This window comes from Geotrypetes seraphini, chromosome 1, assembly GCF_902459505.1.
Source record: "Geotrypetes seraphini chromosome 1, aGeoSer1.1, whole genome shotgun sequence".
NCBI lineage: Eukaryota > Metazoa > Chordata > Amphibia > Gymnophiona > Dermophiidae > Geotrypetes > Geotrypetes seraphini.
The window spans coordinates 455,323,787-455,336,874 of record NC_047084.1 but is presented as its reverse complement, the minus strand read 5'-3'; the positions used below and the strand labels follow the sequence as shown (position 1 = coordinate 455,336,874).

Below are 13,088 nucleotides of genomic sequence, written 5' to 3'. Positions count from 1 at the left end.
GGACTGCAGAGCCCACTTGTACTGTAGCCAAAAGTAAATGTCTGTTTCCATCTGCTGGCAAAGGAGTGTAAACCCATCCAATTCTGTGCCGATTTGGAGGGACTAAAAGAAAGAAAATTAGCACGTAAGGACCTAATTTCTCCTTGTCTTCCTGTTGAGGTTGAGCTTTAGGAAAATGTGAACAACAATCTGCATCATCAGCCAGAGTGGAAAAAGTTGCAATAAGAACTTGAAATGTTAATTTTGAATCATTTTATTTTGACTATATTAATTTGTAAACCAAAGCACATTGATATTTATTAAATCTTTATTAATTTTACATTCGAAAACAGTGCATTACAATATATATATACAATTGACATCAAGACAGCATGTACAGTCGATCAAAGAAGTACTACAAATCATTTTTCCCCCACCCTAATTTAAGAACAAAGACAAAGTGCATTACTACATACATCCAATTAAAATCATAAACAGCACTTTCCTTTAGTCAGTGAATACAACAAAATATAATATCCCCCCCTCCCTCTCACAAACCCTCCCTGGATGTGCAAATCAAATAGGAAATAAGAGGATAATCCAGCTAATCAGTGTTAACAAAATTTGTCAATGGACCCATGTTAATTTAAATATCCTATTATTACTTATTATTATTTAACTAGTGTTTAAGCCAGTTACCTTATCGGGTGCTAGTAAAGTCTCCTTCCCTAACATGCCCCCTATTTTCAGCCCCAGCTCCAAACCCATTTTTACCCCCCCCGCCCCATTCTCCCATCTTTTCCCTTTCAGTTCCAGCCCCCTTTTCTCATCAGCAGCATTTCCCTCCCCACTCCACTTCCCTGTGCAGTAGCAACAGAAGCATACCTTCCCCCTCCATTTTCCTGTGCAGCAGCAGCATTTCCCTCCCCCAACCCACTTCCCTGTGCAGCAGCACCTCTTCCCTGCTCCCCCGGTCCAGCAGCACCTCTTCCCTGCTCCCCCGGTCCCTCTTCCCTGCTCCCCCTGAACAGCAGCACCTCTTCCCTGCTCCCCCTGTCCATCTTCCTTGCTCCTCCGGTCCAGCAGCACCTCTTCCTTGCTCCCCTGGCCCAGCAGCACCTCTTCCCTGCTCCCCTGGCCCAGCAGCAACTGTTCTCTACTCCCTCTGTCCAGCAGCACCTCTTCCCTGCTCCCCTTCACTGCCTTCCATACTTTGTCCCTCCCGCACCCTCCGAAGCCAACCTGCCTGCCAGCCATCCTCCTGTGCAGTAGAACCCTCTCTCCCCCACCACTATCGCTGCCGTGCAGCTGACCCCACTGACCCTCCCACCGCGAGACGACCGTCAAACCTACTGGCTCCAGCAGTGGCTGCATCACACTAAAGACGCTGCTTCGTGGCCTTCCCATGCCCTGATTTCCTCTGCCGGCGTCTCTGATGATGTCATCAGAGACGCAGCAGAGGAAATCAGAGCATGGGAAGGACGCGAAGCAGCATCTTTAGTGTGATGCGGCCACTGCTGGAGCCGGGAGGTTTGTGCGTCTTGCGGTGAGAGGGTCAATGGGGTTTCGTGTGCGCTGGGAAAGGGTGCACGGGGGGAGGGGGACGGGGTGACGATGACGGCAGAGAACTTACAGTGAGGGAGGGAGTCGAAGCGCGCATGCACACTGTTGCCTGCCGGGGACCTACAGCTCACGGAAAACGGAACCACGCAGGTAAGAGTGCGCATGCGCGCTTAGGGTTTTATTATATTAGATAAGCTGACCAGTTAGGTTTTGGGCCATGGCTACTATGTCACTAAATTTTATTAAAATTGGAGATGTGCAGCTGAGAACCTTCATTGAACTTGTAATGAATCACCAACAACTCAAGTTACCAATTGCGTATCAATCACATGACAGTACAGTTACAGAGCTGAGTCTTAGTCCAAGATAGACAGCTGAAATATAGGCCCGGAAAACCCAGGCCTACATTTCAGTTGCCTATCTTTGTTGCGGGATCTTAAAACCAGACTGCAACTGCCATAAGCTGATTGCTGCAGGGGAATTTCTCCACAATCAGCTGAGCCAGCAGGACTCCCTGAAGCTGTGGCTCCAGGGAGGTCAAGTGGGGATGATTTTCAATATTGGACCCCTTGATATGGAATGACCCAAGATGAGCAGTTTGTAAATAGCTTTATTTTAATGTGGATAAAATGATTTTTACCATGCTTTGAAAATTGCCCTTTTACTGAATATATGAGGGTGGTTTGAAAAGTTTGGTAAAAAAGCAAGTTAAACAACATAGTCTCCATCAACGGCTATACACTTAGTCCAGTGAGTTTCCAGTTTTTTCATATCGTAGGAAAAATAGCTTCCAAAAAAACCTGGAAATTTACTGGACTAAGTGTATTAACTTGCTTTTTTTTACCAAACTTTTCAAACCACCATTATCTGATGCATTTTTAATTGCTGCAAATTATATCTGATATAATGATTACTACTTGTATTTTTGATTGATGCAAACTGCTTTGGGTTGTTCTGAAGTCCCTTCTCTTGTAGTCTGAACTAATTGGGTAGAGTGATCCCTATCTTCATTTTCTAGTGCAATAAAGGAGGCATTCTAGACAAGTGGGTAGTATCCCAATGGCCGCGTGCCATCTGCAGAAGTAATCCAGTCCTGATTTTCTCTCTGTAACTCTGCTCTACTTCAGTGTGCACTTACTCTATGGTTTTTCCTTTCTGCACACATGCCAGCAGAAGTTTATTTGTTCTGCTCCCTCTTTATTATTTGATTTGGTGTTTTTCGTCCCTGTTATTGGAATTTCTTGTGTTCAGAGTGATTATTCAGCTCTGCCTGCATGGAAAACTCACAGACTTCGGTCTGCAGCTGACAGGCCAATCCCAGTAGGTACCTGTCTGCCAATTTGCAGCTGCTTCTGAGGCGTTCGGGCTGTCCCTGTTTCTCCTACTGCCAGACACAATTTGGCACAGGCTGTTGGGCATACCTAGGAGACTCAGCAATGTCTCGCAAGATTCCAGCTGCGTTCACACCTCCACCCGTTCCTGATCACATCCGTCAATCCGCAGGGGTGGAGGGGCAGTAGAGCATGGCGTCTGACTGGCAGCCCAAAGATCAGTATCATGGAGGCATTCAAAGCATGAGGCAGTGGTTTTCTGATTTCAGCCTCTGTGAGAGAGCTGTAGCAGGCTGCAGCAAATTTTCAGCATTTCAACACAGGTCACAAAGAGTAAAGGCTGTCACAGCCTGTGAAGGGGGTGGGGGGGGGAGGGTTTGAATTTCACAGTTTTAAAGGTTTCTGCATGTCCTCCTCTATTCCTCCACCTGAAAAATCCTAAAATCGCAATTTTTAATGTTTGCTGTGTATGAAAAATATCACAATTTTGGTGTGAATTTCTTAGCAGCAGCCATCTGGAATTTTTAACAATATATATATATATATTTTTTTTTTCCCCAAAAGTTCCCTGCTTCTTCAAAACTGCAATTTTTGCCTCCAAACTTTTTGGGATGGAGTCCTTGGGCTCTCCTAATGTGGATTCTTGCCAGGATTGCACAAAATGGGTACTTTTGGAGTGGTTTTGCGCCATTTGTTGCATGGCACAGCTGGGACTGGCAGCAGTGCAAAGCTTAGCCTCTTCCCTGATTCAGCAGGTGACTAAATGCTAGGCTAGTCTGGTGGGGCGGCTTATTTTGTTTTCAGGGCTCGACACGGCTGCTTGTTTCATGTGCAAGGCTGCAGACCCTCCACAGCATCAGAACCACTTTCTTCCATCATCTCTGCACCCCAGGAGCCGGATGCCTTAGCAGACTTTTTGGCATATTTGTGAAATGCATCTTGCAGCAGGCGTTCCTCCCCTACGTAGTCCCACTCTGCCTTTGACCAGCTCGCTGCTCCTTTATTCTTCAGCACAGTGCTTCCAGGCACAGGAGCTCGGGTACTTTATTCTGGATCTTCAGGAGTGGCTTTGCTGGATCTTATGTCTAAGTCTCTGCAGGAGTTGATTTGGTCACTCAGCTGGCTCGGTCCACTTTTTCCTCCTGGCTTTGTGGAGTGCACTCCCAGTCTTCCGCCTTTCCCTGACACCTTGATATGAGCATTTTACTCTCAGAGCAGTATGTCTCTCTGGAAGGAGCTCTTAAAATAGCTTGGACCATGTCTCGCTTTTATCCTCTGACAGGAGTGTCAGCAGCTTCTGGGGTCAGCCTAGGGTGGATTTTTGACTTGTGTATGTGTCTTCCAGCACCTCTTTTCCCAGGACAGGTGGTGTGGTGCTTACAGATATGCAGGACTGTCGGGTGGATGGTGTCCTCCAGAGACTTTTGCTGTAGCTGCTTTAGACAAGGCTGCTTTGGCAGCATCCTTTGTAGCTTGGACCTGTTTGCCTCGACTGAGATGCTCTGGAGACTGGGGCTGTGGAGTTTCCTCCTCACCTTCTTTTGGCTACTTATGTGAGTACTGGCTAAGGTGCCGGCGTACTCCATTCTTGCTTGCTGAATGCTCTGGATCTACCAATGAATTACTCATTCCACTTACAAGGCTTCTTTAGCTCACCTTTCCTTTATGGAGTGGTTTTGGTTTGGCAAAGGACCTCATGATTTCTGTAGTGAACTGTCGCCTTGTGTCCCTGCCTAATAGCAGACCCAGATTTTTTTTAAGGTTCGTGGCTCCGGGCAATTCTGCCCATATACGACTGCCATGTCTCTGGGATTTTCCAAGAGCTCCCGGCAGTGGTACTCCGACTGCAGGCAGTTCAAGCCTTCTGCCTCCCATTTCGCGCACAAAGGCGCACTGACACCAGGCCAAAGTATGCTCCTCTATAGATAGGGGACAGAGCCGGCCCGGGCTCACCTTTCATCCGACCTGTGGGTCTTGGATGCTCTTCGGTCAGACTTCACATTGGACTTGCCTGGCTTCTGATGGATTGGTTTGTGGACTCTCCCACAAGTGAACCTGCCACAGTGCTCAAGGGCCAAGCCATTATATATTTGCTGGATATTCAAGCTATAGAGCCAGGGCCGCCTGATTTCTCGGGCTCTGGTGGCTACTCCATATTCTTCTTCGTGCCTTAAAAAAAAAACGGCTCTAATGCTTGAGGGCCTGTCTATGATCTCCAGCACGTAAACACAGCTCTCATGGTTCCATGCTTTTGCGTAGAGATAATGCGATCTGTCATTGCAGCAGTGTCATTGCAGAAAAATTCCTCGCCTTTCTGGATTTCACAGAAACTTACATGCACATGCTGATGTTTTCATCCAAATCGCACATGCTTGTGTTTTTATGTTTTAAGAGAAACCCCCCCCCCATAAAGAGAAACATTCATTGCCAGTTCTCGGCTCTCCGTACCTTCTCCAAAGTGATACTGGTAATGGCAGCTTACCATATATACGTGAATATAAGTCGATCCGAATAAAAGTTGAGTCCCCCTTTCCCCCCCAAAAGGAGGAAAAATGGTTGATTTGAGTATAAGTCGGGCAGCTTAATATTCAAGTGCCCTGCCCTGTCCTGCCCTGTCAGGCTCTGCACCCAGCCCCCTCCCTGCCAAGCTCTGCACCCAGCCCCCCCTTTCTTCCTTCCCCTGTCAGGCACTGCACCCAGCTCCCTTCTTGCCAGGCACTGCATCAAGCTCCTTTCCCTCCCTCCTTTCAGGCACTGCTCCCAGCCCCCTTCCTTCCTTCCTTCCCTCCCTCCCTCCCCTGTCAGGCTCTGCATCCAGCACCCTTCCTTCCCTCCCTCCCCTGTCAGGCTCTGTACCCAGCACCCTTCCTCCCTCCCTCCCAGGCTCTGCACCCTGCCCTATCCTCATACCTCATCTGCCAATCTTCAGTGGAGGTGCAGTGGGCAGGAGCGAACTTTCAGAGTTTCTGCCCCGCTGTTAACCGGCTGCTGCGAATGGAGTTTCTTCAGCCACTGAGTGACACGAGCAGCAGCAGCACAATTGGCACTGCTGCTTGGTTTCCTTATTGGCTCCTGCAAATTCTTATGAGAATTCACAGGAGCCAGTAAGGAAGCCACTCAGCACCGAGCAGCATTGCCAAATTGCGCTGCTCAGCAGCCGAAGAAACTCCATTCACGCCTTTTGAAGAAACTTGATGTGTGCAGGGTGCTTCTTTGTTACCTGGAAGTCACTAACAATTTTCGCCTCTCTAACCTTCTGTTTGTGCTGACTTATGCTATTGAACCGGGACGCTCCCACTTACAATACAACCATTTCAAGATGGATCTGTTGGGCCAGTTCATCAGCCTCTATTCTGGCCGGGACTTAGTCTCCCGTCTCCATTAAGAACTATGGCTTTTTAGTGGGCCAAAGTTAGTGCAGTCTCCCTTGAGGAAATCTGCATGGCGGCAGCATGTTCCTCATTGCACACATTTGCCAAGTATTAGAGTGGATGTGGCGGCAAGATGGGATATTGCCTTCGGGTCCTCGGTTTTCTGGGTCGACGCAGTTAGCCCACCCTGGCATTTAGGGACTGCTTTGGTACGTCCCACTTGTCTAGAATGTCTCCCCTATAACACTGGAAAAAGAGATTATGTACTTACCCTGGTAAGCTCTTTTCCAGTAGAGAGGAGAGACATTCTAAACTCCCTTCCTGCGCCTACCTACTGTCCGTTTATTCTTCTCCAAGTTGCTTCTTGGATGTTAATCAGCTCTTGGGCTGGGAAGACTGGCAATTTGTCACTGTTTTATGCAGGGGTCGTTTCTGAGCTCCTTTGATGCATGTTGTTTTCATGTTTATTCTTGAGCAGAACACTTGTTTATGGTCTTCATTGCCACAGGTGTCTCTAATTCATGTTTGTAAGATGGCTCTTGGGCACTAACTGTAGGTGAAGCTAGAGAGCACACTGAAGTAGAGCAGAGTTACAGAGAGAAAATCCGGATTGGATTCCTTCTGCAGATGACATGTGGCCATTGGGATACTACCCACTTGTCTCCCCTATCTACTGGAAAAAAGCTTACCAGGGTAAGAACATAATCTCTTTTTAAATTTCCCCCTCTTTTCTTGCTTTGAGACCCTCGAGAGGCTTCATACTTTGTCTTGGAAATAAAGAGATTTACTTCAGTTATCCCATTTGTTATGTCTGTGCTTTCTGTCTGTATGAAATTATATAATGCAAGAAGCAGGGACTATCCACTAATTGTCTGTAAAGTGCTCCATACATCTGGTGGAACTAAAAAAATAAGAAAGTCAGTGTACTAGTGAGAAACAAGGATGATATTCTCTTTTCCTCTGTAGAGTGGTGTAACACAACCAAACATTAGATGACATTTATTTTTTTGTCCTGCAGTGAAGCTCCTGCCTCCCCCAGCACACAGGAAGCTATCCAGGGTATGCTTTGCATGGCAAATCTGCAATCATCATCCTCATCACCAGGAGCCTCTAGCCTACAGGCTTGGTGGGCAGCTGGGCAGGAGCGAAGCAGCACTGGAGGTTGCATCACTGGAGTTTTGAGCAACCAGGGCACCAGTAGCAGCAGTAGGATTATTCAGAGGCCTGGAAAGAGACCAGTGAAACGGCCAGCCCATCACAGTATGGGAAGTGAGGATGAAGGGAGTATGGATGAGGATGAGCAGGAGAGCCTTGGCACATGCTTCAAGGATTCTGACTACAGTAAGGGCATTCTCCCCTCACCTTTTCTTCTCTGGGTGTTGTATCCATAAGTGGTGATGTTGTAATAGTCTTACTGCCATCCTTCTTTATCTATCTATTGCTTGCTTTGCCTTACAGTTTATCCCTCCTTGGAGTCAGATGATGATGATCCTGCTTTAAAAACTCGTCTAAAGAAAAAGAAAAGTTCTGATGATGCACCATGGAATCCCAAAGGTTACACATCATTTGTTATCATGAAAGAATAAGCTAAATTCTCTAAAGGTGCCCAAGCAGTCTTTTATACCCCAAGAGTTAGAATCATTGGGTACTGGATATCAGGAAGTATAGTATCACATTCTGTTTAAGACCTTCCATTGACCTACTAACAGTATTTCTGGTACATCCCTTCCAGATTCTATACTCGAGGTGTTCAATCTGTAGCTGCGATCCAGTGTTTACAGAAATCCAACACTTTTCTCACCATGTGCTCATACTACTACTGAGAGAGAGACAGAGCCACCTACCATTTCAATTTCTGCTAGCAATCTTTCTGATCTGATCTGCTTCTTTTTCTTTTTTGTGATTTCAAGTTCCTTTTCAGTGGCTCCGGCACCATGTGACCCCTTGCGGTGGTCTTTTGCTGGAGGAAAGAAAGCAGTTCCTCGGGGCCGGACTGTTGCTTTACAGACTTGAGCCAACCAACCTGCTGTGTGCCACCCTGTTTGGGCTTGGGGTCTGTCTCCCTGGGAACTAGCTTGCCTTCTGACCATGTCAGAGGTTAAGTGCAGGCTGGGTGCGTCCTGAGTAACAGCCCTTGGGATATCAGGGTGCAGGCTGCATTTTCCTGGTTTCAGTCAGGGTCCTTTTGATTGACAGTGCGAAGATCTTGAAGTTGGGTCTCTTTGGAGATTTTCTGAGACAGAAAATCCTTTTCCTCCATTCAGCTGCAGTGAAAAGAGTTGCAGCAAAGGCACTTCAGTGACTGTGAGTACACCTCCATTATTTTCTATGGAAGAATTAGAGGTAGTCTGTAAAATCAAATTTTAAGGATTTCTGAGGGTAGGGTTCAGGTCTCCCACCTCCCCAGACCCCAAATCACTATTTAAGAAATTATTGAAGAAGTTCTTATTTTGTAAGATGAATTTTTCGTTTCAAGAATTTTACTACCTCCTTAATGTTTTACCCTTAAACGTGTTTCTTATTATAAGATATGTAACTTTAACCTCCCTTTCCTCCCAATTGTTGTTGGTCTTGTCTAATATCTAATGTTTATATATTTATTGTATGTTTTTATCTTAACTAATTGTATTTTAATGTACATCGCTTTGTATAAAGATATAGCGATTCATCAAATATTTAATAAACCATGAAGTATGGGAATTGAGTTCTTTATGGTAAATTTGAGCGCTGGTCGCTGATATGTCTTTTTACTGTCTGTGTTTAGTTTGTAATGTATGTATTGATATTTTTATTATTGAGTATGTATTTGTTGTGACCCGCTTTGTATAAGATACAAATAAACTGTAAACTATATTTTTTATTTTGGGATTTTCTTTTTTTTTTTTTTGCCATTTTTGCCATGAATTCGTTGGCGGCAGCCATTGTGGATTTTTATCTATCTTTTTTTCAAAGCTTAAATTCTGCCTCAAAACCCCTCAATTTTGTTTAAAAACGGAAGGCGATCTCCTACGCTCTCTACTGCTGCTGCCTGCACCTGGTCTTCCCAGCTGGCGTTGACATTTGCGACCACCTGATCCTGCTGCCTTGTCCTGCCTGCACACTCTTGGCTGCTATCATTCTCCCGACAGCCTGCCCTCTCCCGGCGGCAGTGGTTGGTCAACAGAGGCAGCACTCTGCACAGACTGCTCACAGCCTGATCCACCGGGGCCTTTCCTCTCCCGACTGCTTGCACTCTCCTGGCCTTGGCCTCCCGGCTGCCTGCACCTTCCCGGTAAGTCTCCCGGTAAATATTTTTTGGGTTTTCTTCCAGTCTATCCAGATTGGAGTTTTGACAGCTTGTCTTCAATAATAACAGTTAAATTACATATCAACTCTAATCTGTGTTCCAGTTGGAGTCCGGTTGTGGGAGTTTTACCAGGGATGGGCTGAGATCACAATGGATCAGTGGGTCCTAGAAGTGATTCAGGATGGCTATGCTATTTTCTAGATCGTTTCCTCTCCTCTCCTTGTCAGGTAGCTTGGAAGCAGAGGGCTTTTCGGCAGATATTGCCCACTGGGTCCAGAGAAGAGTGACTAAGATGGTTAAGGGGTTGGAGGAGCTGCCGTACAGCGAAAGATTAGAGAAACTGGGCCTCTTCTCCCTTGAACAGAGGAGATTGAGAGGGGACATGATCGAAACATTCAAGGTACTGAAGGGAGATAGACTTAGTAGATAAGGACAGGTTGTTCACCCTCTCCAAGGTAGAGAGAACGAGAGGGCACTCTCTAAAGTTGAAAGGGGATAGATTCTGTACAAACGTAAGGAAGTTCTTCTTCTCCCAGAGAGTGGTAGAAAGCTGGAACGCTCTTCCGGAGGCTGTTATAGGGGAAAACACCCTCCAGGGATTCAAGACAAAGTTAGACAAGTTCCTGCTGAACAAGAATGTGCGCTGATAGGGCTAATCTTGGTTAGGGTGCTGGTCTTTGACCAGAGGGCCTGAGCATGATGGACCACTGGTCTGACCCAGCAGCGGCAATTGTTATGTTCTTATGTTCATACCTCAAAGCGGTAGTCCCAGTGCTTCCTCAGGAGATTTGCACTGCAGGTACTCCATTTAGTTCGTGGTGCTCAAGAAAGAGGGGTCTTTTCAGCCCATTTTGAATTTGAAAGGTGTCAACAGACCTCTCCAGATTCAGTCTTTTCATAAGGGAACCCTGAAATCCGTAATTCTCCCTGTCCAACCCGGAGAATTTCTGACTTATCTCAACCTGATGGAGGCCTATCTGCATGTTTCGATTTGGGCCTCCCATCAGTGAGTGTTTTGCTTTCTGATTTTGGGAAAGCGTTATCAATTTTTTGCGCTTACTTTTGATCTAGCCATGGCGCCGTGGACCTTCAACAAGATTATGGTGGTGGTGGCGGCAGCTTTGCGCAAGGAGGGCATTTTGGCACATCCCTATCTGGATGACTGGTTGATGCGAGCAAAGTCATTTCAGGAGAGCTCCCGGGTTACGACTCGGGTTATGGAGTTTCTGCAGTCACTGGGTTGTGTGGTCAACCTATCCAAAAGCCAGTTGATTCTTTTGGACACCAACTTGGACAGAATATTCCTTCCAGAGGCCCGGGTGTGCAAATTGCCATCACAGATTGTCACTGTTCTCGGGCACAGGATTTTCTACATGTCCTGGGGTCAGTGGCCCTGGAAGTAGTCAGGTGGGCTCGAGCTCACATGCGTCCTCTTCAGTATGTGTTTCTTCGGCAGTGGTTGCCACAGATTCACAATCTGGACTCTCCTGTCCCTCTTTGGAGTTTAGTTTGTCACAGCCTGCGCTGGGTGGCTACAGTCTTCCATTTTGGCTCAGGGGGTGAGTTTCGATCAGCCCCAGTGAACAATACTTCTCATGGACGCCACTCTCCTCAGTTGGGGGGCACAATGTCTCAATAGTTTGGTTCAGGACAGCTGGTTGCCAGTAGAAGCATCATCGTCGATCAGTGTTCTGGAGACCAGAGCTGTTCGGCTAACGTTGGTGGAATTCCAATCATTGCTAGAGGGCAAGTCAGTTCGAGTTTTATCTGATAATACCATGACAGAGGCTTACGTTGGTCACCAAGAGTCATCTGGTGGTGCAGGATGCCTCTTTTCTCATGGACTGGGCAGAGGCTTATCTTCTAGATATCTCGGCTTCTCATGTAGCCTGAGTGGACAATGTCTAGGCGGACTTTCTCAGTTGTCATGCGCTCAATCCCAGTGAGTGGTGTCTCGGACTGGAAGCCTTCGAGTTGATTGTTCAGTCATGGGGTCAGCTGATCATGGACCTCATGGCAATGAGTGTCAATGCCAAAGTGCTGAGGTTTTTCAGTCAGCGCAGGGATTTCCATGCCAAGGGGCTGGATGCTCTGGTGCAGGCTTGGCCAACGAACAGCTTGCTGTACGTATTTCTGCCTTGGCCTTTGGTGGGCAGTTCTTCGGGTTGTCCAGCACTCCGGCCGCGTGATTCATGAGGCTCAAGACTGGCCCAGGCACCATGGTATGCAGATCTTCTCGTGGCACATCCTCTTCCTTTGCCTCTCTCACCCAATCTTCTGACTCAGGGTCCCATTCCAATGTTCATTCTGTGTTCCTTTTGTCTTACGGCTTGGCTCTTGAGAGGGAACACTTAAGAAAGAAAAGTTATTCGGATAAGGTAATCTCCACTCTCTTGGGTTCTCAGAGACTTTCCACCTCTCAGGCTTATGTGCGTATTTGGTAAGGAGTGGTGTTCCACACATGGCATGGTTCCCCTTCGCACTTCTTTGCCTCACATCTTGGAGTTTCAGCAGGATGGCCTGGAGTGTGGCCTTGCCTTGTCCTTTTTTAGGGTGCAGATTGTGGCTTTGCCTTCCTTTCAAGGTCTGTTGCATGGTTGGTGTATGACCGCTTCTCTGGGTGTGATTTGTTACTTGTGAGCGGCAAAATTTTTCTGCCCTCCAGTTTGTCCGTCTGTACTGGCCTGGGATCTTAATCTGGTTCTTTTCGTGCTTGTCCATCTGCTTTTTGAGCCTCTCAGTGCCTACATGTTGAAGGCCTTACTCTTAAGGCAGTCTTCCTGGGGGCTATTACTTCCGCGAGATGCGTTTCCAAACTGCAGGCCTTCTCTTGTAGACTGTCATTCCTGGAGTTTTGTAAGAAGCAGGTCATGCTACATCCATTTCCGAAGGTGGTTTCACCGTTTCATGTCAACTGGTCTATAATCCTCCTGGTTTTGGGTATTCAGAAGGGCTCTTTGGAGCAGAGACAGTTGCCCAAATTGGATGTCCATAGGGTCCTTCGCACTTATGTTCAGCGGACCCAGGAGTTCTGTCAGTCTGATCATCTTTTTGTCCTTTTAGCGGGTCCTCATAAGGGGACAGCACTTCCAAGGCTACAATTGCACATTGGATCAAGGAGGCTATCGCTTTGGCTTACCTTCTTCAAAAGAAATCTGTTCTGGATTTTCTCAAAGCTCATTCCACCCAGGGCCAGGCAGCTTCTTGGGCTGAAAGTTCTCTTGTGCCTCCGGTGGATATCTATAAAGCTGCGGTTGATCTTCTCTCCTTCCTTTGTTTGCCACTATCGTGTGGTCGTTCAGGCGCGTCAGGACCTGGTGTTCGGTGAGCGTGTTCTTGTGGCAGACTTTTGGGGGTCCCACCCATGATGGGTACTGCTTTGGTATGCTCCATCTGTTATGTGTCAGTCTGGAGGGACAATAAAGAAGGAGAAATTAGGTTCTTACCTGCTAATTTTCTTTCTTTTAGTCCTTCCAGACCGGCAAAGACCCTGCCCTGTCGTTTTGTTTGGTGTTTTTTGCGAAGAGAATGTTTTTTTCTGCGGGATTTTGTTGTCTT

The 13,088-nt window shown here is 47.0% G+C and overlaps 1 protein-coding gene across 1 annotated transcript in view; it reads left to right on the top strand.

The window, feature by feature from the left end:
• PHF8 (PHD finger protein 8) overlaps window positions 1–13,088 on the top strand; it is a 280,408-nt gene that overhangs the window by 239,167 nt on the left and 28,153 nt on the right. Inside the window, exons 18-19 of the mRNA XM_033921914.1 lie at window positions 7,263–7,585; window positions 7,703–7,798. Coding sequence (XP_033777805.1) covers window positions 7,263–7,585; window positions 7,703–7,798 — 419 coding nt within the window. The remainder of the gene's footprint in view (window positions 1–7,262; window positions 7,586–7,702; window positions 7,799–13,088) is intronic.